We start from the raw sequence: 25,028 nt of genomic DNA on the forward strand, positions 1-25,028 counted from the left end.
ACACACATAGAGATAAAGTTAAGATATATTCTGGCAGACGTGGGGGGGAGAAGAGACTAAAAACAAGTAGTGGAGAGTAAAATAGAAGTACATTGGCACACTTGCTTTCATAGAAGCACAAGCAAAGTGTCTGAGGGTGGAAGGAAGAAAGTGTTATTGGATCTTTCTGGGGAGATCATGAAACATGACCTAGGGAGCTCTTCATAATCTGGATCTCCTCCACCTCTGTAGCCCCATCTCACAGAACTCTTTCTGAGCCCCCCATCAACAACACTGTCTTTCAATTCCTCAAACCAGCCCTGAGGTCTTGGAACATACTCTTTTTTCCACCTGGAATAGTTTTTTCCCCATCACCACCTCAGGAAAACTTCCTTGGGTCCTTGATGATGTCCGGCTCCCCGCTAATCTCACAACACCCTACATTCTACATGGTGTCTCTTAAAATTGCAATTAAGCAACCAGTGGAAAATTAGATGCTTAGTGGCTTTTGCCTCCCCAAGATATAACTCCACAGAAGTTAAGAAATATGTCTGTCTTTGTCCTCAGTATCCTCCCAGAACCTGGAACAAGGCCTTGCACATAGTCGATGCTCAATGAATTATTTTTGAGTGAACTAAGAAAGGTGGCATTTGGGATTTTTTTTTCTCCTCTTCTTCTTATCTATCTCCTTTCTCTTCAACCCCAGCCCTCCTTCCCATCAATGCCTTACTTCTCTTAATATATTCTTTTTTTTTTCTTGGTTCTGCATACCTTCCAAGTCCTCCTGTGGTCTACTAGGACCAGTCCGATGAATTAGGGGAAGACTTCCCATTTGTCTGCTCTGTATATCTCATTCTGGGGGACATAATCTAGGTGTCTAAGTAATTCCTTCGCAGGCCCTGTCTGGGGTTTGTTTGAGAGGAGGTGACTCACAAGTGCGACCTTCAGACAAGAGCCTTAGCATTACTGCGGGTCTTGTCTGAAATGTGGTCTGAATTCTCCCTGCATCAGAGTCTGTGTTTGGACCAGATCCTCAGGTGATGGTGCACATGAAGCTCTGTTGTGAAGGGGCTTATCTCCTAGGGTTAGTTGGGTAGAGGGGGGAGCAAGTTTCAGTTATATGACAGATCAGTTAGTGTTGGAGTGCAAGAGGTTTACTGGGAAGTGATAGAAGAAAGAGAAAAGAGCCTACAGAAGCCAGTAGAGAAAGCCTTCAGCCCATGATGCTGATCCCATGACACCTGTGAAAGCAAAGAGATGAGGAAGAAGGTTGAATGGAGTCTCAGACTGAAACATATTTCTTACAAAGTCGTGGCCAACCCAATGGGGGAGATCCAAGGCAAAGAAGGCACAGCAGAGGAGTTCTGCATTGGGCATAAATGGCCAGGTCCCTGGAACCGTGTTGTTCTCAGTCATTGGCAGAGGGCTGCCCAGGAAGGGTGAGAAGTTGCTAATGGCTGGAAGCTCTCAGCTAATGGCACTCATTGAAGCTGAAAAGCAACTGCTTTCTTTAAAGCACATCCTCCCAGTATACCCCCATGGCTGCCATATGTGACATCTGAAGATAATTGTACAAGAAATCTATAAATGCTGGGAAATGTATGGAAAGCAGATTGAAGGAAATACCACATTAAAGGAAACCTGATTTATATGTTTTTTCAGCACTGTTTATGTTGTGCTCTTATTCTTCAGAGAACAGTCTCTCTAAGGGCCCCTGGAAGACAAGGTCCTGAGGACTCTATCCCGTAGGGAGCTCAGGCAGAGCCCTTGTGTGAACCAAGATGGCATCCCTGTATTACAATGTGCATGAATCAGTAAAGACGACTCAGTGGCCATGGGTCTCTTGAGCTCACCGTCTACAAACTCAGGAGGCCCCAGGCTCCCAGGGGCAAACCCGATCCTGACCAGAAAACCTGAGAGTCAGAGAAGAATTAAAAACTCAGGACAGATGGAACAGGGATAGCAGAGGTCTAGGGAAGGGAGGACAAGGCTCTGTGGTTACAGTGATACCCTCACATATTGATTTTCACTTTCCTGTCCCTCCCTTCCTCACCCAGGCACATTTGCAAAGACAGCCACCCCCCATGCACAGAACCGCACACAATGAAAACATTGACATTGACCACATTCACATCCACCTTCACGCAACACACAGAAAGGCCCCATGCAGAAAAGCCCTATTTCTTCATACCTGACACAAGCTTCTATGTGCACACCTTGCTATTCCAGCAAACACTTGTGCACCCCATAGCAAGTTTCCCAAACTTCCCTTATGTGCAGATACATTTCCAGACAAGAGGCCGTAACATCCATATATATTAACAATAAACAACATACAGGAACAAAAAGAGACAAACTTTGAATGAACTTTGAACATTCAGAAACAGCGGCTTTATGGTAACTTAAAATCAACAAATATCTGGAGGCTATGTCTGGAGATGGCAGATATGACTTGAAAGATATTTCTGTTGTCCACTAAAACCCCACAGGGGCTGGGGCAGGGGTAGATAGCCCATTTCCTAACCTAGAGAGACTTGGCTGTTACTCAGCCAACCTCCTGCCTCCCGAGGGAGAAAATGAAAGCTCTCAGGCCAGATGCCAGGAAGGGGGAGCACTTGTACCTGGAACAGGGGTTACACATTTCTGTAGAGGTGTAGAGTGGAGGGAGCAAGGGCCCAAGCTCTGCTTGCTTGGATTTGAATCCCAGCCTCACCACTTTCTACCTGTATGACCATGGACAATTTAGTCAATCCATGGGTCTCATTTTCCTCACCTAGGAAATGGAGATAGATAGTAATAGGACTCAGAAAACACATTGCTGTAGGAATACGCCGGTCAGTATTCATAAAGTGCTGAGGGTAAACCTAGTACATCCTAGGAGCAAAGTTAAGTATTGCTTCTTATTCTACTCTTGGGAGTCCTCTAGCCCTGGGATTCCACACCCTCCCTGCCCCTCCTCCCTCCCCCCCCCAACCCCTCTTCACAAAGCTGTAGTTGCTAGCTCCAAGCTTCACAGCTCTCACCAGGATCTTTCCCTTCCTCCTCCCCTTCTCTGTTAACGGTTTTTATAAAGAGATTTGTGGAGAGAGCATGGAGGAGTTGTGTGTCCTCAGCAAATTTGTTCCGCGGGCCATCACTTTCTGGACTGGGAATCAGGGCTGTCCCAGCGCAATGGTATGGGGCACTGCCAGCTCTTAACCTTTTGTTGGGTGTGTAGGAAGATGGGAAGAGACAGGCTTCTCCACTGGTCTGGAGGTATCTCCATTGCTATGGATCTCTAGATTTCTAGATCCGCAGGAGCTCCGCCCAGCCCCTTCCTGTCTGTAATTTTTCCCCAAGAAGAGAGAATAGGACTGTTATTTCTTGTCTCATCCGTCCAACCCAAGGCAATTCATTTCCCCTGGAGTCCAGCGAGCTCCCAGGTGAACTGAAATCCACAGCTATTCTCATCTGGTTGCCCTGGGAGTTTGGGCGCTCTGGGTACAACCTGTTCCTCCAGCCTCTCCTTTCCCTCCCCCCTCTCTCCCTCCGCCCGGCTGCGCCCCGCTCAGCCTCCCTTCCTCCCCTCGCCCGGGGCCCCAGCAGTGGCCTCTGGGGAAACACCCGCTGCTGCGTGCCCCGAGAGGTGAGGCGGAAAGAGGAGGGGAGGGGGCCAGGCGGGATTGGGGGGGAGGTGAGGGAGGAGGCGGGGGAGCCGCGCAGGGTGGAGGCAGAGCACCGCCCCGCAGCCAGAGAGGGGCGGCTGAAGGTTGCATCTGCTGGAAGGAGGCTTTGGCTGCTTGGTAACGGGCTGCCAGAACAGAGAGCGAGGCTGAGAGCGGGGCAGCAGCTTCTTGACGTCAGGACCGAGCCAGGGGATCCTGCCAAGCAGCCCCAGCCCGCCCCACAGGGGGGCCGGCCGACGGTTCGAGAAGAGCCCCGGACGCGAGGCGCCCAGCGGGGCGTGAGGTGGGGGGCGCAGACGCCGGTCAGCAGGGGCGAAGCATGCCCCCTGCCCCCTGGCCATGGAGATCGCCCTGGTGCCCCTGGAGAACGGCGGTGCCATGACCATTAGAGGAGGAGGTGAGGCCCGGGCAGGCTGTGGCCAGGCCATAGGGGGAGAGCTCCAGTGCCCCCCGACGGCTGGGCTCGGCTATGGACCCAAAGAGCGGGCTCCAAAGGGGCGCGGCGCGCAGAGGGGAGTGGAGCCGGGAGGGCGGCCTTTGCCGCCGCTGCCACAGGAGCTGCCACAGCCCCGACGGCTGCCACCGGAGGACGAGGAGGGAGAAGGCGACCCTGCCTTGGGCATGGCAGAGGACCAGGCGCTGGGCGCGGGGTCCCTTCACCACCAGCGCGTCCTTATAAACATCTCCGGGCTGCGCTTCGAGACGCAGCTGGGCACGCTGGCGCAGTTCCCTAATACCCTCCTGGGGGACCCAGCCAAGCGCCTGCGCTACTTCGACCCCCTGAGGAACGAGTACTTCTTCGACCGCAACCGGCCGAGCTTCGATGGCATCCTCTACTACTACCAGTCGGGGGGCCGCCTGCGGAGGCCGGTCAACGTCTCCCTGGACGTGTTCGCAGATGAGATCCGCTTCTACCAGCTGGGGGATGAGGCCATGGAGCGCTTCCGGGAGGACGAGGGCTTCATTAAAGAAGAGGAGAAGCCCCTGCCCCGCAACGAGTTCCAACGCCAGGTGTGGCTTATCTTTGAATATCCAGAAAGCTCGGGGTCCGCGAGGGGCATCGCCATCGTCTCGGTCTTGGTCATTCTCATCTCTATCATCACCTTCTGCTTGGAGACCTTACCTGAGTTCAGGGATGAACGCGAGCTGCTCCGCCATCCTCCAGCGCCCCACCAGCCTCCTGGGCCAGCCCGGGGGGCGAATGGCAGCGGGGCTCTGGCGCCTCCCTCTGGCCCTACGGTGGCACCTCTCCTGCCTAGGACCCTGGCAGACCCCTTCTTTATTGTAGAGACCACTTGTGTCATCTGGTTCACTTTCGAGCTGCTTGTACGCTTCTTCGCCTGCCCCAGCAAAGCAGAGTTCTCTCGGAACATTATGAACATCATCGATGTTGTGGCCATCTTCCCTTACTTCATCACCTTGGGCACTGAGCTGGCAGAGCAACAGCCAGGGGGTGGAGGAGGAGGTGGCCAGAATGGGCAGCAGGCCATGTCCCTGGCCATCCTCAGGGTGATCCGCCTGGTCCGGGTGTTCCGCATCTTCAAGCTGTCCCGCCACTCCAAGGGGCTGCAGATCCTGGGCAAGACCTTGCAGGCCTCCATGCGGGAGCTGGGTCTGCTCATCTTCTTCCTCTTCATCGGGGTCATCCTCTTCTCCAGTGCCGTCTACTTCGCAGAGGCTGACAACCAGGAGACCCACTTTTCCAGCATCCCGGATGCCTTCTGGTGGGCAGTAGTCACGATGACCACGGTAGGCTATGGGGACATGAGGCCTGTCACTGTAGGGGGCAAGATCGTGGGCTCGCTGTGTGCCATCGCTGGGGTCCTCACCATCGCCCTGCCTGTGCCGGTCATTGTCTCCAACTTCAACTACTTCTACCACCGGGAGACAGACCACGAGGAGCAGGCAGCTCTTAAGGAAGAGCAGGGCAGCCAGAGCCATGGGGCAGGGCTGGACAGTGGAGGCCCTCGGAAGGCCAGCTGGAGCAAGGGGTCCCTGTGCAAGGCTGGGGTGTCTCTGGAGAATGCAGACGGAGCCAGAAGGGGCAGCTGCCCCCTGGAAAAATGTAACCTCAAGGCCAAGAGCAATGTGGACTTGCGGAGGTCCCTCTATGCCCTCTGCCTGGACACGAGCCGGGAAACGGATTTGTAAGGGGAAGCCTGGGCAGATTGGTGGTAGTGGGACAGGGATGGGGGAGGCCTCCTGAGTCTGGGTATCTACTTCATACCACAGAGTATTTCAAGCCCACCTTGAAGTCTGTCCCTCTTCTTCCACTTCTTCTGTCCCTCCCCCTCCCTCCCTTGATCCCCCATTTTTCCTCTTCTTTCCATGACACCAAGGGTCGCCTATTTTTAAAAAGTACCACATTCCATGACGCAGGAGCTGTTGAAATGGTGGGCACTGTAAATGGATGTATTTGTAGCCAGTTTCCTATACCCAGCAGAGGGATAACCCAAACAAAAATGACTTTAAATAGCCCAGATCCCAAGAGATTTTGTAACCCCCTCCATGTGTTCCAAATTTGCTTTACATATGATTTTATTTGTGTGTAGGGGGAAATACTGTTTTTATGGCTGGTGAATGGATTTTTGTACTGTAGTTCAGATGGAGATATTTTGGATATATTTTCCAGAAATGTTGTATTTATGGAAGAGAGAGTTATTGTGATGTTTTTATGTGATACGTATATTACAGCCAGAGACCCTGGTTGTGGCTGTTCTGGTTCCTGTGTCTATAAGCCTCTCTCTTTTCTGGGATGTGGTATCGGTGCTTTGAGTCTAGGGCAGGGAATGTTCTGGAAGAAAGGAAAATCTGACCTTTTTTGTGCGCCTTAAACAATTCTTGTAACTTTCTTTGAAAAGCATTTTAATGATGTTGAAGATAGGCTTCTGATAATTCATTCTCTTTATTTTTATCCCAGGAAATAAAATGTTACTTGGTTGAGGCAAGTGTTAGTTTTGTTTTTGTTTTTGTTTTGAAATTTAGAAAGGAGTCTGTGACTTACTGTTTCTGGTTTTGAAGTCAGAGCAAACACCACCTTCACTGGAGTAGATCACTTGGAAAGGTAATGGTTTGATTGTCAACTTCTTTTGCTGGGCCCCCTCTGCACATCACAGACAGAGGGATGAACTCTGTTTGTCTCAGACTGTTTATGACATGCCACCTGATGGTATGGTATCAGACTCAACCATCAGCGTGGGGGGGCGGGGAGGAGCCAAAAGGCATGAGAAGATCAGACCCCTTATGACCCCACTGCTGTCTCCTGGGACTGCATTTCTGAGTTCTCCTTTGCAGGCTTTAAGCCCTGTTTAACATGGCTCTCAACAGCTCTGTGAAACAAGCCTGATTCTCACAGACATGAAGCCTGTTCACAAATGTGCAGCCCTGGTGTGAAAGTCATGGAGGAGGGAGGGACTAGTGCTTTGCTGTTAAACTCTCCCCCTCAACCATGGTGTGGGAGAAGGGAATGCAGTGACTTTCTGGTGGACAGAGGCAGAGAGAAGCCAAATGGAAGGATTTGCTTGTCCACATTGAAGGCTAGTTTCTACAGATTGTGGCCTTGTGCCGAGTAACCCCCAAACTCAGAATGAATGTCTTGGTTCCCTTTTCACTGGATGGTTGTGGTAAATATCACAGTAGGTATAACACTGGCTACCATTTCTCTCTGTGATTAGCTACCTTCTGGGGCTCTGGATTCCTGCTGTTGCTTTTGCTGCTAAAGAATCCAAAGACTGGTTGTCTTAGATCCTCACCAGGGTGGGCTGGTGATCCACAATCACACCTCCCCCACGACCACAGGGAGAATAATGACTGGTTCTGAGAGTGCATCCACATCTCCGTGGGGCGAGGGAGGCTTTGCTAAATTGATGTCTGGGAACTGTGGATTTAAATAAGATGCCGACACAATAATAAAAGCCAGTGTCTGTGACTGCCTGGAGTCATTTCCAGTCAGGAACTGTTAACAGCGAATCTGAGGCGGAAATAGAAGGATTGTGCAGGCAGGGCTCTGTTGTTTTTCATTACATGCTGAAGCGAAGAAGAAGAAGAAGAAGAAGAAGAAGAAGAAGAAGAAGAACAGAGGCTTTTTATTTATAATTTACAATCTACCTGAAAGCACGGCATCTTGCCAAAGTTCAACTCCACAGTCTCACCTCCAAGCCCTCTTTCAGTCTAAAGTTAATGTGTGTAGTTGGGCACACACCTGGTGATTGGGACTAGATCTTCCCTCAGGCTCCACCCTCCCTTACAGACAAAAGAGAAATCGCCACCTATGACCTGAAAGTCAGTTCCTTCAGGCTCAAAGAGAGAGCAACACTTGGGTCTTAGCTGTGTCCAGATGCTTAAGTAGAACAGACTGCATGGCTGAAATGTCCAGTAAGTCACTTCAGTCTTATACAAATCCTCAGGGAGAGAGGGGAGGAAAAGAGAGAGTGGGTTTCTGTGTTTGGCATGAGAGAAGGGGATACTGCAGAGCAGTTTACAAAGGGGATCGGTGCAGCTCTAGAGAGGGGTCAGGTACCCTAGTCCCCTGCCGCAACCTCCCGTCCCCAAGTTCAGTGTCATGGTATCTGTTCTGGAGCACTGAGTGGGCACTCACTAGGCAGTGCAAGGATTTTAATCTCTCCATCTTCTCAGTGCACCTGTTGCCACGATTCCCCAAATAGGCTGCACTCTTTCACTCCGGCCATCATGACTTGCCTACTCATGTGATTACCAAAAAAAAAAAAAAAAAAAAAAAAAAGGGACCTGAATGTCAAAGTTCTTTACCCAGGCCACCTGACATTAGGGGCCCCTGCATTCTCCCCCACCATCCTCTTCTCTGCTATCATTGATTTTCCATACCCATTACCTTCCCGAGGAGATTATATCAAATGGCCTCAGTCAAGATTTTATCCAGATGTTGTGTCTTGGCTCCCACAGCAGGAAACCAGCACTCAGTTCATAATCTACCAGCTCTGGCCACCGCAACTGTGAGAGCAGGGCTGTGCTCTATGTCATGCTCTTATGGAAGGACAGCTCTACAGCAAAGCATCTGGCCCCTTCTTTTTCTCTACTTGTTTCTTCTCCTGTCCTTGTTTCCTGAATGCTGAGTAATGACAGATTCAGAAAACAAATCTTTTCACATGCTTTCAGAACCCCAGCTCCTTGATTGCCCTGCCTGAGACACTCCCTAGAGAGGAAAATGAAACAGAGAATCAGCCCTAGAGGAATCTTTTCACTGAGCTGGGCTTTAAGTGATTCTAGCATTAACCATAGAAGCACTTCTGGGCTTGGAGTGGAAGGCACAAAGTGTTTCTCTTGGAGCAGGGACACCTTGCTCCAAGTCCTCTCCAGAAATGTCAGGCTTGTGCAGTGGAGTGTGACCCTGGGTGATGTTCAAGTACTCTCTGCAGTTGGACCTGAGCAGCACATGGCTTCTCACCAGCTGCTCTGGGCCCCACACTCCTCATTGTGCTGGGGATGGGGGTACTGGAACAAATGTTAGGATATTGTCCCTGCCTTCTCACGCTTCCACTCCCCCTGGGAAACAATCGTGTAAAACAAAAGTAAGTATTGCAAGACAGCATGTGATCAATTGTCTTGGAGGGCGTTTCAAAATTTAGTGTTATGGGTCAGGCATGGGAGGGTGAGGAAGAATAGAGGAGAAAAGAGGAGCTTCTGGAGACCTGAGAGGTGGCTAGGAAGAGGGGAGGGAATTCAGGATGAGGGAGGTGGGGGTGCCATCGCTCAGAGAGTGGCCATCCTGTCCCCGTCACCGTTATTTGGGCTGGTGTCCAGAGTTAAAGGCTGGTGCCACTCCCCAGGAAGTAGGAGATCTGATTTTGCCATTAGCAGGGCCACTCAGCTGTTGTTCAGGACAGAGGTTGGCAAAAGTTCTGAAAAGGGCCAGATAGTAAATATTATAGGCTTTGTAGGCCAAGAAGCAAATGGAAACTACTCCTGTACGCACTCACATTACCATTTAAAATGTAGTTATTTAAATATGTCAAAACCAGCCTCAGCTCAAGACCTACAGATTTCTCTCATACCAGTTTATCTGTCATACAGAGGATGCCTCTGGGCATCCAGTCATGCCTGTTACACCTGACCTGGCTCCCTGATTTGACTTTTACCCCATTGAATTTGTATTTCTTGCAAATAATGACCCCCAGCTCTCATGCTAGGATTTCCTAGACCAGGGAAGGCCTTATTAAGAAGATGTTACTCATTTCTCCCTCCTCATGAAAATTAGATTGTGCTAGTGGCTGTGGGACAGGCTGCTCTGTTTCAAGGGAGAAGAAGAAAGTGCCAAATTGGAATTTCTGCCTAGGACTCTGGACAGTGGGTTTCCACCAAGCTGTAGGTGGAAATAGGCCCAGACTGCCAGAGGATGGGCCTCTTTCTCCTTCTGGTCTTTAGTCCTTTCCCTGACATGACATCACACAGGAAGTCATAAGGATGCACTTCCCTCCGCCCCCCCCCCCCCCCCCCCCCGCTTCACCTGGCTTTCCTGGCTTTCCTCTGGCTATAGAGATGGGCCCTGGGCTTGTGTGTCTTTTGCGTGCACATGGTGTGCATATGGTGTGCACATGTATAGGAGTGTGTGTGGCGGGGGGAGGTGTGGCCCAGCCTGGAGTGAATTAACTCCAGAACTCAGGCCTCCAGACAAAACCAGAGGATTGTTACCTGCCCTTTTAATTGACATTTATTGTCTGACGTCAAACTTTGCACCATGCAATGTTTCTGCTGGAAGGAGCCTTGCAAGTAATCTGGTCTGTCCTTCTCATTTTACAAATGAGCAAACTGAGACCCACAGAGAAGAGGTGATTTGCCCAATCACAACCATAGCTAAAGGGAAGTAGGACTGAAATTATTTTCCCTGACTCGTAGGCTGGATTTCTCCATGTGTACCACTGTGCTTCCTCTGCATGAAAATTCTCAAGCTGTCCCCAATCCCTCCTCCCCAGGCACATCCCTGCCACATCAGTTTATCTCTACCTAGTCTGCCTGTTAGGGCTGCCTCATGGGTATCCAGTCATGCTTGTGACACCCTGATTTGTTTCCTGTGATTTGATTTTGCTCAACTAAACTTGCGTTTATTGCAAAGGTCAAGCCTGTATGGGCAATGAAGGTATAGCACTATAATGAACAGGCTCCTACAGACATGCATCCCACTGTCGAGGGGCGGGGGGGGGGGGGGAATCTGAAACATTTATTATCCAGTGTCCTTGATACTATCTATCATTCATTCATTCATTCAACAAATATTATTCAAGTAATATATACTTTGAGGCAGCACGGTGCTAGGCTCTGGGGATGACTGGCAAAGGATCTTCTCTGATTCGTTTTTCCTTTCCAGTGTGGAGAGTCAAGTAAGCAAATGAATATTTTGCTAAGTCATTTTTAAATTGAGGGCCATGGGGGAAATGAGCAGTGTTGTGACTGGGAGAGAGATGTATGTTTCAAGAAGGGCGACATGTAAGGGAAACATGAGAAGGCATGAAATGGGGTGAAGAGAGGGATGTGGAGACTATGGGGGCACCAGGATGGAGTGTACGTTTTTCAGCAGAAGCACAGGAGTGGAGGCCTCAGGCAGAGCTTGGATACCAGGGAAAGCGAAGGCCCACCAGACAGCTCCAGGCAGGATTGTCAATCCCAGCATCACCCATGACCCTTCATCACTGAAGAGCAGGAACGTGGCCCTGTCGTTTCAGGCAGCACACCCAAAAGAGATTCAGCAGGACCATCTCACCAAGGGAAACACAACACGAATTTCTGCTGGAAGACCAGAGGTGGGTTTAAATATGAACTTTAAAAATTCATGAGGAGGGGCAGGCTAAGACCCTCAGACACTCCCTTATTGGTTGGGCAACTAATAGGAGACCCCAGCATATTTTTGAGTTTGCACTAAAAAGCAGGTGTGAGCAATCTGAGGCTGTGGACTGAGGCCAGCCCCATGTGAGAGGTGGGGAGCAGGGGGGCAAGAAGAACTAGAGACCCAGAGTTCCTCCTAACTATTCAAAGACAAGGAATGGTAACTGAAAAACCTAAGAGGGAATGTGGTAGGGTCAAGGAGAGAGCATGGTGGGAAAGCCAGACTTCTTTGTGTGATTGCCTAAACATTCAGAAGGATTCCCCACTTGCACCTGGTTGGTGAACTTGGCTTGGATGCCCATGAGCATGCTCCTCTGTGGTTCTTTCAGGACTGAAGGTCTCTGAAAGACAGTGGGATTTCCCCTTTCAGCCAGCCCACACTACCCCCTCTTTCCAGTAGGCATTGGGCCTCTTTTCTGTGTGTGTGAGAACCCATTTGGGAGAAGTGGAGAGGTAGGGATGGTGTAGGAACTGGAGACAAGTGCTGTCCATCAAGGTGGCTTGCTCAGTGTCTCCCTCTTCTAACCATGTTCTCCATACCTTTTCTCACACATGCTCTCTGTGCCCAGAAGTCACTTCTGCCTCCCACAGGTGTCTTGTATCTGCTGGCACAAGCCTTCAGTCCTGGCTTCTGTGGTGGAGACAGAAATGAAACCGATTCTGCCCTCAGGAAACTCAGAGGCTCATGTGGGCAGGCCACACCTGCTTGTACATAAGGAGATATCTGCAAAAATAGTAATGAAAAAAGCCCCTAAAAATAAAACCAAACAACCAGCTAAAAATGTCCCTGAGAAATACAATTGCATTGAAAGGTTTGGGGGATTGATGTAAGTCCAGGGGAGTTGAGTCAGGATTCCTAGAAGTGATCTTCAGAAGCAGTGTGAAGGGGAGGACATACACTTAGTGCTTGTTAGTATAAGTCATCCCTGTCCTCTTGCCTATGAACCCTCCTGCCAATTCCCACAGCCCTGTCATGTCACATGTAACTCTGTCTCTAGTGCCCAGTCTTCTCTGTCAGGTTGCGAGACATCTTGTGCCTGGCCATGGCTCTCAGCTCCTTGCACGCAGCCTTTGCATACATCAAGCCCGGTGCTCCAATATAGTGAGAGATCAGTAATAATCTGCTAAATGTTTGTTTTCACATAGAAAGAATGAAGTTTACCTTTTTTGTTTTGTTTTCAGTTTTATAGTGATTGGTCTTCTGAGACATCGGAAGACTACTTCTTTGGTTTCATTTTTGGTGATGTGTAAATTGTGTTCCAGTGAAAGAACTGCTCTTTTGGAACTTTTGAGTATTTATAACGTGATACCATTGCAATGTAATATTTATTATAATTTTCCAGATTACTGCAATAATAAAATTTCCGATTTACATGGCAGCTTTGCTCCAAGGAGTGCAAACATCTGTCCCCTTGGCATGGATTATGAACAAGTGAGATCACTAAAACCTGAATGGGTATGTCCCAGTAATCCATGCCAGTCATAGCACAACATGCTTGCTTTCTTCCCCAGCTGATTAAATTTTCTATTACTGCAATAATCTGCATCTTTTAAATGGGCATCACTTGGGAAATGGAAACAAGCAATTCCACACACAGTCCCTTTTGCTTAGTTGGCCAGGCAAGTACAGTTGACCCTCAGCAACAAGGGCTTGAATTGTGTGGGTCGATTTTATACATGGATTTTTCCTGATCAATACAGTGCAGTAATGCAAACGCATTCTCTTCTCCTTACAATTTTCTTAATAACATTTTATTTTCTCTAGCTGACTTTATTTTAAGAATACAACATATAATACACATACAACATACAAAATATGTGTTAATCGACTGTTATCAGCAAGACTTCTGGTCAATAGTAAGCTACCATTAGTTAAGTTTTGGGGGAGGCAAAAGTTATACGCAGATTTTCAACTGCGTGGGAGGTTTGTCCCCTAACCTCCTTTTTGTCCAAGGGTCAACTATATTTCTCACAGAATATCTAGGTTGAACAATCCACTCTTGTTTATGCTTATGTTCCTCGACTGTACATTCTCTGTAGTGTACACATTATTATATTCTTGTTGTATATATATGTGTGTGTGTGTGTGTGTGTGTGTGTGTATGTATGTATTTTTTGCTCTTGTTTGGTTTTACTACAGCCCCTATAAATCCCATATCATTTGGACACCAGTTTTATTTATTTATTCATTCATTCATTCATTCATTCATTCATTTATTTGTTTATTTATTTATTTTTAAGTACGCTTCACGCCTAGCATGGAGCCCAGTGCAGGACTTGAACTCATGACCCTGAGATCAACACCCGACCTGAGATTAAGAGTCAGACGCTCAAATGATGGAGCCACCCAGGTGCCCCTGTATACCAGTTTTAAAATGGTGTCTGGGTGGCCATAGTAGCCTCCCCCATGGCCTTTTAAAAAATTTTTTTTCATGTCTGCCTCCAGTCCACCTACATATGACTTCCAAATTAATCTTTCCGGAGGATATCCCATATGATCAGGTCATCTGAGGACTGCTAAACAGAATAATTCCAGTCCCTTTAGCCTGACTTGGAAGTCCTCCATAATATGATGCTAGATCTTTCTTTCCAGCCATTTCTTTCTCTACATCATGTACCTCCAAAGACTCACACTTTGTAACCAAACTGGAGAAAGTTATGCCCCCAGCAGTATGCCTTCCTATCAGTCATCCTCTTGGTTGGAATGCCTGACTCTTATTTTTATTTGTTGAAACTCTACTCCTACTTCAATGCACAGCTCAAATACCTCCTTCTTAAAGAAGCCACACTCAGTCACTTCAGCCCAAAGTCATCTCCCTTCTTTGGTGCTCCTATCTTAAATATATTTGCCCCCACCATGGCAGCTGTTTACCTATCTCTCTCCCAGGCTCAAACATTCCTTCAGAGCAGGAATTGGCCGCCACCTTCTGATTCATCTCAGTGCCTAGAATTAGCCTGGAATACAGGGAGCACTCAATAAGATAGCTTTCTGGACTGAATTGACTCCTCTTTTGACTTCTTGTTTGTACCCTAGAATTATGTCCCAGGTCTCCTAAGACACCACACATATAAATAAGCTACATTGTGATGTCCATATGTAATATGTTGATGAGGCACCTGTTATGGGCAGGGAGCTTTGTTAAGCCCTTGGCAAGCTGTTTTGCAATGTAGTAAAAGACAGTCACTCTGGGCCTCCCACACTAAGTTTTGCAGAGCAGTCACTGATACACTTTTTGGCATCTAGGAAGCTGTGGGAGAATGGCCTGTATTTGCAGTTGTCATTGCTCTGCTTTCACTCGCCATGTGTGTAATCTAGGTGGACAAGAGCATTCAGTGTGAGCTGGAGCTCCTAGAATTAGAAAGATGGAGCCGTCTCCGGACAAGGATCCAGGGGAGTGTTTCAGAACCAGGGAAGAGCCACAGGGTGGCAATGGGAGAGAAGGTGGCTGAGGGACAGACATGGAAAACCAGAGAAGTTGTCACTGTGGGTAAAAAGTGTTGGCGAGGATAGAGTCAATATACATCAGCTCTGCCAAGGACAACCAATGTATACCTGTTGTTGATTAATGAAATCTTATTAATTATTTCCAACACTCCATTCTCCCTTATTCCCAAAAGGTCCCAGTTTGGGAGACGAATTGAATGATCACCCAGGTGGAGGTAGCATTTGGCAGGAGTGGTGATGGTCTTTCTTTCTATCATTCTCCGCTGTCATTTTCATGGGTAGCCCTGGATTGCCATCTTGGTTGGCTGCCATACCAGTAGCAATGTTGCCTACAAGGCCAAGTGCAATTGGGCCACCACACATTTTCTGAGCTGTGCTGTGTTAGCTGCTGGAATTTAAGTATATGTAAGACATTAGGGTGCTCTGTGTGATATCTAACCCCAGTCCAATGCAATGTAGTTGTCAATCCCTGGCATAACACTGGGTAAAATCATTAGAAGTCTTAAGCACTGAAAATAATATGATGCTTTTTCGTATGTAATCCAAATAAAAACAATATTAACCTAAACATAAATTTAAGAAAGTCCCCAGAAGTTCTAATATTTTTCTTGATGCTTTTACTGAAATATCAAGTGTTATTTAAAAAAATTTTGGGTGCCCTCAGCTCAGGTTAACTCTTCTAATTGGAAAATCTGGCACTGACCCAATCCCCTCCCAGCCCAGAGGAGATCCCCATGCTCACTTGGCCACATCACTGGACCCAATTATGGGGATAAGCAGTTCTGTCTGGGTGGCTTTTCCAAGTGGGAAATGGATTCCAGATGCTGACAGCTGGAGGCCACCAAACCAGACCTGAATCTGAATGGAAAATGGAATTTCCCAGAGCCACACAGAGGCCTTTGTTCTGCAGCTTTGAAGGGGTTGCTCTGATGCCATCCCCAGCAAGGCATGGTTTCTTAGGTCTTTTCTGGGAAAACTCCAAGAGGGCAAAGCTGAGGATTACATCTCTGCTGTGAATTACTGATTACTCCTTTCTGATGTTGGGTGTAAACCACTCTCATGCTGTGGCAGCAGAGGGAATTTGTAGTGTGGACACCATATCTTAGAGACTAACCTGGAAAAAGGAACAATGATAGGATCATGATGAAAAGTATACGTTGATGACACAATTGAATTGTCTGATAAAGAATATGTGAATAAAGTCTGACCATAAACTCATTAGAGTTTTTTTTTAAGCAAATGTATATGTACAGACCTTTTGACACACAAATAAATAAGTGTTCAAAGGGGCATCCTGGAGAAGGCTATGTGTGTAACTAGGAAATACTGCCATTGCTCAAAACATTGTGAAATCCATCTTTGGAAACACATTCAGACTGAGTTCTTTGAGTTGATAGATATCCTCTTATCAAATGGAAAATTCCCACTGAACATTAAGTGGCTGGCAGTTACTCACACTTCAGCATGAACTAGTTAAGTCAAATGCAATTTAACTATAATCTTACAGTCTAGGAAAGGGAGTGGGGGAAGGCAGAACTTGGCAGTGGAATGCTGGGTAGCAGAATGGGTTAAAGAATTGTGGGAATAAAGAATATTTAAGGCCTTTAGAGAATAGCTGGGGAGAGTTGTGCCCAGGAAGTTGAAGACAGAGGGTTAGGATGTAGGGGCCTCCAGTGAAAGGGGGTCAGAAAGGCATAAAGAGGAACCTCAGGGCTAGTGGATGAGAAGGCACCAAGGTAGTCAAGCATTTGGTTAAGTGAGAGGTTTGGAGGTAGGAAGATCTGAGTTGGAATCCTAGTTTTGTCATTTATCAGGCAATGTTACCAAATGTAAGTGATAGTTTTCTAAAGGGCTTGTTGTTTTTTCCAATTATAAATTAGGAATAATAATATGGCCTTTTTCCAGAGTTGTCATAGACAAATGCCATAAACAACACAGATGTTTGTTAGGCAGTAAGCCCTCAGCACGGGTCAGCTTTTGTTGTTATTATCATGTAAAATTCCAGGAGGGAGCTTAGAATAAGCTCTGCCCATCCAAGGGGGAGCTACATCAAATTCATTTCAGCAATTAATTAAGCATTAAAATCTCCTGTGCCTGGCTAGATCTCTAAGATGTAAAAAGATGAATAAGGGGAAATTATTTGCCTATGATCTACAAAGCAGCCCAAACAAAAACAGATATAGGAATCAGGTGTTTGGGATGGATGTGAAGGATGGCAGGGATGTATGCTGGTCAGGGAAATGTCAGGGGATCCAGGAGGAAGCCTCCCTTTGAGCAGAGGCCATGGGTGGACTGCCCGTGCTGCAGAGTGGAAATAAGGCTGTCCTGGTGCAGCGCATGTCAAGTCCTAAAAAATTCCCTAAGTGACTCTCACCTTATCTCAGTTTTGTATCCATCACAGGTCTGAGGAACTGGGCCCTTACTTGACCATCACAGGGCACTAAACGTTATTTTTCAATATTATAGTTTATAGTGATAAAGAAAAAATTTTGATCTACCAGTTCACAAAAATTTCATGTGAACTGATGAGCTACACAGGATGAAATAAACGCATTTCTTTCACTGTTTGATTTGTCCAAACTCAGAAACGAAACCTCTCTCAGCCTTTTGTCTCAGACAAGTGGCTATTTGGTTGGATACTGGAAACAGTGTGAACATTTGGATGTAGCTTTGTTGCAGGTGCAATTTAATATATGGATTCCAACAATGCAAAGCCTGAAGTATGTAACCTCCCCCTCTGTATCCATCCTAGACATTAATGAGATTGAAGATCATGTAGATGATCATTCATTCATTCACTCATGCCTACATGCATTATAGTGTAAAAAACCAACTGGTCTGAAAATAGACTGCTGGGGTTTGCATTGTCGCTCTAGCTTATTTTCTATGAAAACCTCTTTGTGTCTGTCATGTAGGGATAGCAGTGCCTTCCTCATACGGTGACTGAGAAATGAATGAACAGCGCATGGCAGGTACCCACTCCATTGCCTGTCATGTAGTAAATTGTGAATAATATTATGCATCACTATCATTCAGCATCTTCTATGTATCAGGGACTGTGCTTAGTGCTGAGAATAAAGTAGAGCCCTTGACCAAGAGACATAGAGTTAATTTTCACATCTTTTGTATTTCTCCAGGGTTTATAGGCAGCCCCCTTCTGGAAGGGGTTTCTAAGCATCTTTTCTTTTCTTAGTTCTTTTGACAGATTAGTCATGCCACTTCTTCAGGAGGGCTTTCTCTGGCCTCCAGCCCCTCCAGTCCCAGCTACCTGTCTTTTACCTAATTTATTTGTAGCATTTACCATTTTCTGAACTTATAATACCTGTCGACTTGCTCATTGCCTCTTTCTCCTACTGGAATGTAAGCTCTGTGAGAACCAGGACCTTGTCTGGCTCATTCACCCTCTGTATCCCAGGCACACAGTGGTGTTTAATAAATATTTCCTGGATGACTGACTACCGAATGAAGGCCAGCAGAAGGTCTTGGGCAATGCAGTTTTGACAGGAAAACTGGATTTTAAAAAATTTCCTTGAGGACAGAGGCCATGTTTTCTTCTGTTGTCTTCCTCAGCCCTGACAGAGTTCTGGGCACATGGTGGAACATAATAAATACTTGTTGGTTGATTGGTCGAATCAATAGCAACCAGAGAGGAAGCATACCTGGACGAGGTAAAGGGTGTAATAAGATTATTGGTCTTGAAGACTAAAAAAGCATTGGGAATTATTTCTCGTGTAAGGGGAGGTCTTATTATTGGGGTGTGGTATGGACAAGTGGATGTATAGTAATTTCTACTGCTCATAAATTTAAAAATATGGTACATGAGCTTATACAAGAAAGCTGGAAGTTTCACAATTTTCCATTGCTTTGTAATAGAAGTGACTTCCATCTGCACTGGCATCCACCTCTAGGGTCTACGTGACATTTACAAATCATTTATCAGCATTGAACTCCCAAGAGCTTGCTCTGCCATTCGCTAAGATGCTGGCTGACACCTCTGACAGGAGAAACTGGGATGTGTTTTGACAACCAAGTGGTTTCCTTAGCAAGCTGCTGGTGTTCTCAGGCAGCTCTGCAGAGAAAGCTCTGGCTTTCAGATCAAGACTATAAGTCTCAAGGGCTTCCCTTCTCAGAAGCATGCACTGACTTCATTCTAAGACTGCTGTATGAATTTGTCTCCAGGCTCTGTGAAGCTGGCTTATCAGCTGAGCAAAGCTGGTCTCAGGCCTCATCACCTTCTTTTTGATTAGGAAAAACCAGTGAACTCATAGCAAAAACACCCAGAGACCCCAGAAAATATTTTCTGAGTCCATTCTAAGAACTGGGAAGTGAGCTACCATGGTTGGGGGTAGTATAGTGAAGACACCAAGAGTCATATTGGGTTGTTAACCCTTACACAGATAAGATTTAAGAACTCAAGGTAGTAAGTGCTGCTCTTACTGCTAGCTACTACTTCCTGTGCACCTACTGTGTGCCATGCTTCATGGGAGACATTTTATGTGCATTATCCCCAATCATAGGAAAAGCCTCCCAGGTTGTAGAGCCAACAAAATTTAGAGAAATCACACAGCTAATAAGTGGCACAGCTGGATTTGAACCCATGCTCTCTGCCTCCAGACTGTGTGTCTCTTTCCACCCAGACAGCTGTTAAGGACTGACAATGAAGGAGCAAAGGTCCATGTTGGTGATGGTAGACACAGAGCATTGAAGATCCACCTTCAGGCAAGCACAGGATTTGAAAAGTTGGAAAGGAAAGGCCAGGTCAGGGAGAATAGAGCTCAGGAGCAGAATGGGAAATCATGACAGCAAAGCCTGGAGGTAACTATGTGGGAAATTAACTGGGAAGAGAGTAAGGGTTCGTTTTGCTTGAGTGGAAGGTGTATGAGTATTTGAGAAGGTTCATGGGAAATGCAGGAGCCAAATTTGGGAAAACAAGTTGAGACAGGCTGTGGTGGGTTTTGAACAACTAACTAGGTAGTTTGGGACTCATTCTATACCGCTGTGGAGGTTTTGAAGAGGAAGAATTAACCTGATGCAAGAGGTATTTTAAGAAGACAGATGCAGACGGCATGTAGGAGATCTAGGGCAGGGAAACCAGCAGTGAGATTCAGCCATGGCAGAGGTGTGAGACTGTTCCCAGGTCCCTACTGGCTGTTCAGTCTGAGAACCATTTCCGTCCTCTCTGCTTATCTCCATTTCAGCAGAGCTGCCCATGTCCTCCCAAAATAGCCAACACAGTTCTGCTCTTCCTATGTGCTCTGCCTAGGTTCTGCCAGGGCTGGGTCTGACTCCCTCAGACCAGGGGGCCACCACTATGCCCACTCTGCTGAGCTCAGCAGATCTCCCTAGCCTGAGGGAAGCCTGCCAATACATTCCCATTATGAGGGGATACACATTTTTTACTGTCTTGTTAAAAATGCTATTGGTCATTAGAGAAATAACTTGGGCACTTATAACATAATTTATTTCCCTTGTCCCATTTGGAGAAGGATGGGAAGAGGGTGAATCTTGTTTTAAATGGGAGACTAATATTACATAGTCCATAACATCATAATTGACTTGCTGGAAAGTTGTTGAAAAGTTGTCCATGAGAAACAGAGTATCATGATTTTCTCCCCCAGCAATGTGATCAGGGCTCCTGGAAAACATAGAGTTACTTTTACCAAGAAAAGTGTCAGTTCCCTTGTTATGGACTGCTATAAGCACCCCAGGCTCAGGTGCCACACCTACGGCAGATGTGAGTGTGATGAACGGGTGTGAGGGGAAGGGAAAAGAGGAAGGTTCGGGTCTCTGCTCTACTGTTCTTTCCACATTATAAAGATGGCTTCAGCCTCTGAAAACTGTGCCTAGTAGATCTGACAACATGGAGTGGGCCCAGGAGTTCATAAACCCAGACAACCAGAGAATCAGAGAGTTTCTGGAATGTGTCTCAGAGTCCAAAGTAGCAGAGGCCCTCAAATTTCAGTAGGTGTAAGAATTACCTGAGGTGCTTCTAAAAATCCAGAGTCTGACTTAGTAGGTTTGGGGAGTTTGCATTATTAGCTGGAACTTTGCATTGTAAATAGTAGGAATTGCATCTTGTCTGATTTAAGCAGAAAAGTAGTTTATAGAAAGGGTATGTGTAGCACATGGAGCTAAGGGAAGCTGGACAGGCAGAATACTCTGGAAACACAAAGAAGGAAGTGGAATGACATCAAGAGGGAGTCATCTGATCAACCTGACTGCTAAACATCAGCTCCGCACAAGAGGCCCTGTGGTGGCATTTAGTCATTCTGTATCCCATTCCTTCTTCAAACCTCTTTCCTGAACCCCCTTGTAACTGGTCTTCTGAGTTTGGCCCATCTATGTCTTTAACTGTAGAGTCAAACTAGTATCTATTTTCTATGATTTAAAAAGGACTATCATTTGTCCATTAGCTATGAATAGGTTTTGTGTTACACAATTGTGGTTTTTAAAAATTGTTTTAATTAGACCTAATATTTAATGCAGTATTTACTGTGTGATATTATGCATTCAATCCTAGGAATAACTTTGGAAAACTGGTGTCCTATTAACATTCCCATTTTACAGATGAGGAAGCTGAAACTGAGAGAGATGAAGTAACCAAGATACATGGCAAGTAATGGGTTACCTGGGATGCAAGCCTAGGCATTCTGGTTCCAAACTCTGCATTCTTCTAACCCTTGTACTTCACCTGGACTCTCTTTCTTTGGAAGAGCTCTGTGATGTATATCAGGCTGCTATATATCACATCTGGAGGGTTTTTTTAAATTATTAAAATAGGCTTTTATTGGGATGCCCACTTAGTCCTTTTTGGTCTTAGATACTTATGATTAGTTGTCTGTTGCCAAAGATTTCCATGGTTTCCATCCTGGCTCCTTAAACAATGTCATTGTTTATAGTAACCAGGATGATGTTCTTATGGAGACACTATTTCTAGGTATGGCCAATGTCTTTGTTAAGAAATTATAGTTAAACAATCTTTTTTACTTAACTATGAAAACCACCTCCTTGGATAAGTAGAAGGTGTTATACCTCTCCTCCTGTATCTTGCAAAGACAAAAATCAAAACTTTTCCCTCAGCTACCCTCCATCTGTGAGCAAGCTGTAGTTAGCTAATAGTTACTGAGCATTTATATTGAGACTGTCTGAAATGTGTTACATATATCATCTCATATAATCCTCAGAACAAACATATGGAGCAGTAGTACAGTGTATTTCCACCCTTGAGAACTATAAAATGAGACAGCACAGTGATATTTGCTTAGGGTCTCCCAGGAAGTAAGTTGCAGAGCCAGGATTTAAAACCAGGCAGTGGGCTCCAGAGTAGTGCTGAGCTAATCCTTCTTGCTGTAGCTTAAGCTTATTCTCTCTTGCTATGTCAGCACCGAAGATTAATTCATCCATTCAACAAATATTTATCAAGTGCCTAGTCTTTTCTAGTCTAGGGAAAATTGTATGGTCTCTGACTTTAAGTAGCTGAGTCTAATGAGGGAGAAAGACACTGGTCAAATAATCCTACAAATCTATGTGAAATTGCTTCCGTGAAAAAGCAAAATGTACTGAAGGAGATGTCCACGATGCCATGAAAATGCACAGTACGATGATTTTCCTGGTCAGGTATGCATGAAATGGAGGTCTGAAAACTACAAGACCCTGTATAACTAGGCCCTGCAAGCCTTAGCAGTGTGCCCACAACTGCTAAGTTTGCCTTGTGACCTAACCCCAGCTTCGGGAGTCTTGGTTTGGAAGGAGAGGAGAAGAAACAGGAGAATGCTATGCCTTATCTTCTTCCCTTTCTTACCTGCTACTTTTTCTAGTCCCGAGGTGAGCCCTTGAAAGGGTGAACCAGCCCGGTCTTCCTAGCTGTCAGCCTGAAAGCTTACTCCTTCCCAGTATGAGAACTCAGCATCAGACCCTCCATAGTGGTAAGAAAGTTCTTGAAAAGAATAATCCACGTCCATTCTGCTGACAGAGAAATGGGTATCAGGTATGCAGACCTCAGGGGAGAAGAGGATGGAGACTCTGTGGGAGCTGAGGTACCACTGGCAGATCCTGGAGACATGGCCATGCCCTGCTATGTTTGCCTGGTGTGCCTTCTGTGGTGAAGTGAGGACATCTGAGGGAGGCACTCTGATGTCATTTCACCTCCAAATATTTGTGTGGGTGTCACCACATGCATTCACAGGAGAGCTCTGGAGACTCAGGGACCATACGGGTGATTTCTGAAGCGTTGTGCTATCTGCGTGTAGTGTGTTAACTGGGGAGAGGACAGAGAGGGATTCTTTGTGAGTCAACTCTGAAGACCCTGGATGGTAGGGCTTTTCTGCTTAGATTTTGAGTCCTTGTGCCTCAGCCCAACTGACAGCATTGGTATCAGTGATGCAGAAAACAGGGCAATTTCATTCATATGAAACCAATTAAGAAAAGGAGGCTGATCAACTCAAAGCAAAACTTTACCGAAAGGGAAAACCCGGAAGGAAAGGAAAGAGAGATGGCAGTGTGAGGGGAAGAGGCTAGCTCTCAGACTCTCTGGGAGAGTAGCTGGATAATGCTGTGGGGACACTTTCCTGCTGCTCTCCCTGTCCCCACACTTCATGGGCCAGGTACTTTGCCATATTATGAGTTGCAGAGGCTGTCAGCTTCTCCAAGATCAGGGCCAAGACTGACAACCAAGGCAGAGTATAGGAGTTCAGGGCTGACCAGAGGGCTGGCCTCCAGTCTATCAGTCCTTGTGGCTGGCATCTTCTAGACTTCTAGAGTGACTCCACTGCCCCAAGAGCACATGGTGGAAGGTTTCTGCCAGCTGCATTTTTGTTTGAACAACCAGACTGCAAAAAACTAATAATGACAAGGAGCTGATTAGCACAGTATTCCCCCACTTAAGAGAAACCTGATTAGAACAAATGGAAAGAAACAAAAAGAGACTTCCATTCAGAGTAAAGATGCCAAAGGAAATGTGGTACAGTTGAGTTAGTCCCACACATGGAGTCACGAGACAAAAGTTAAAATCCCAGTGTTTCCACTTAATTTTTTTAAGGTTTATTTATTCTGAGAGAGAGAGAGAGAAGCAGAGAGAGAGAGAGAGAGAGAGAGAGAGAGAGAGAGAGAGAGAGAGAATATGAGCAGGGGAGGGGCAGAGAGAGAATTTCAAGCAAGCTCTGTGCTCTGCATAAACCCAATGTGGGCCTTGATCTCACAACCCTGGGATCATGACCTGAGCCAAAATCGAGAGTCGGATGCTCAACTGACTGAGCCACCCAGGCCACTTATTAACTGGCATCCTCATGCAGTCACTTAAGCTGTATAGTTTTCAAGTCCCATTTCTCAAGTTTCCATTAACCTGAAAATCAATGAAGTAAAAACAGTAAGTGGGATGACTTTATTTGCCCTATACTGTTACAAGTCTGGAACTGCTCATTATGTTGTATTCCACCCAAATGGCCCTTGCAGTAGCCATAGTGGCAATGTAGTGGTGTCAAATCAGGTGGAAGGAAGTTAGATTTTAGTACATAATTCTAGTGTATATTTCATGAAGCTGTTAAATCAGCAAACCATTAATATGAAGTAATGTGTCAATAAGAATAGGTTAGATTATGCTGCAGTAACAAAATAACCCCTAAATCTCAAAGGCATAAAACATGTTTTTATTTGCCTATTTTTACATATCTATCATGGGATAGCATGGGGCTTTGTTCATTCTAGTCACTCAGGAACCAAGGGCGACGCACAGCCCCTATCCTGAACACTCTGAATTACCATGCTGGAGGATGGTGAGCTCTGAAAAGTCTTTTATCCAGTTAAATGCTCTTACGTGGAAGTGTTACATGCTTCTCTCATCCCCACTCATTGGCCAGAACTAGTCACATGATGACAGCAACCCACCAACAATTCTGTCCAGAAGGAAGACAGCCAAAAATACTTGGGAACACTAATCACCGCCCTAGTCGGTAATTTAAAGCCAACATTGTCAGAATTTTAACTACCACTATGGAGTAAAGCAGGAATCCCCTCTTGATGCGCAACGTGGAGAAAATCCACCTTCTGAAATGATGTCAAGGTATGGTCTAGTCTCTAATATTACTAGA

The 25,028-nt window shown here is 46.3% G+C and overlaps 1 protein-coding gene across 1 annotated transcript; it reads left to right on the top strand.

Annotated features, from left to right (window-relative positions):
* Positions 1-3,674: 3,674 nt before the first annotated feature.
* KCNA5 (potassium voltage-gated channel subfamily A member 5) lies at positions 3,675-6,587 on the top strand. The gene has a single exon (XM_045464049.1). The coding sequence runs from the start codon at positions 3,984-3,986 to the stop codon at positions 5,793-5,795; it is 1,812 nt and encodes a 603-aa protein (XP_045320005.1). The 5' UTR covers positions 3,675-3,983; the 3' UTR covers positions 5,796-6,587.
* Positions 6,588-25,028: the final 18,441 nt, after the last annotated feature.

Source organism: Leopardus geoffroyi, chromosome B4 (assembly GCF_018350155.1).
Source record: "Leopardus geoffroyi isolate Oge1 chromosome B4, O.geoffroyi_Oge1_pat1.0, whole genome shotgun sequence".
NCBI classification, from domain to species: domain Eukaryota; kingdom Metazoa; phylum Chordata; class Mammalia; order Carnivora; family Felidae; genus Leopardus; species Leopardus geoffroyi.

Bases quoted from the DNA above. Each gene is read 5' to 3' on its own strand.
- KCNA5 (XM_045464049.1), top strand. From the start codon at position 3,984: ATGGAGATCGCCCTGGTGCCCCTGGAGAACGGCGGTGCCATGACCATT.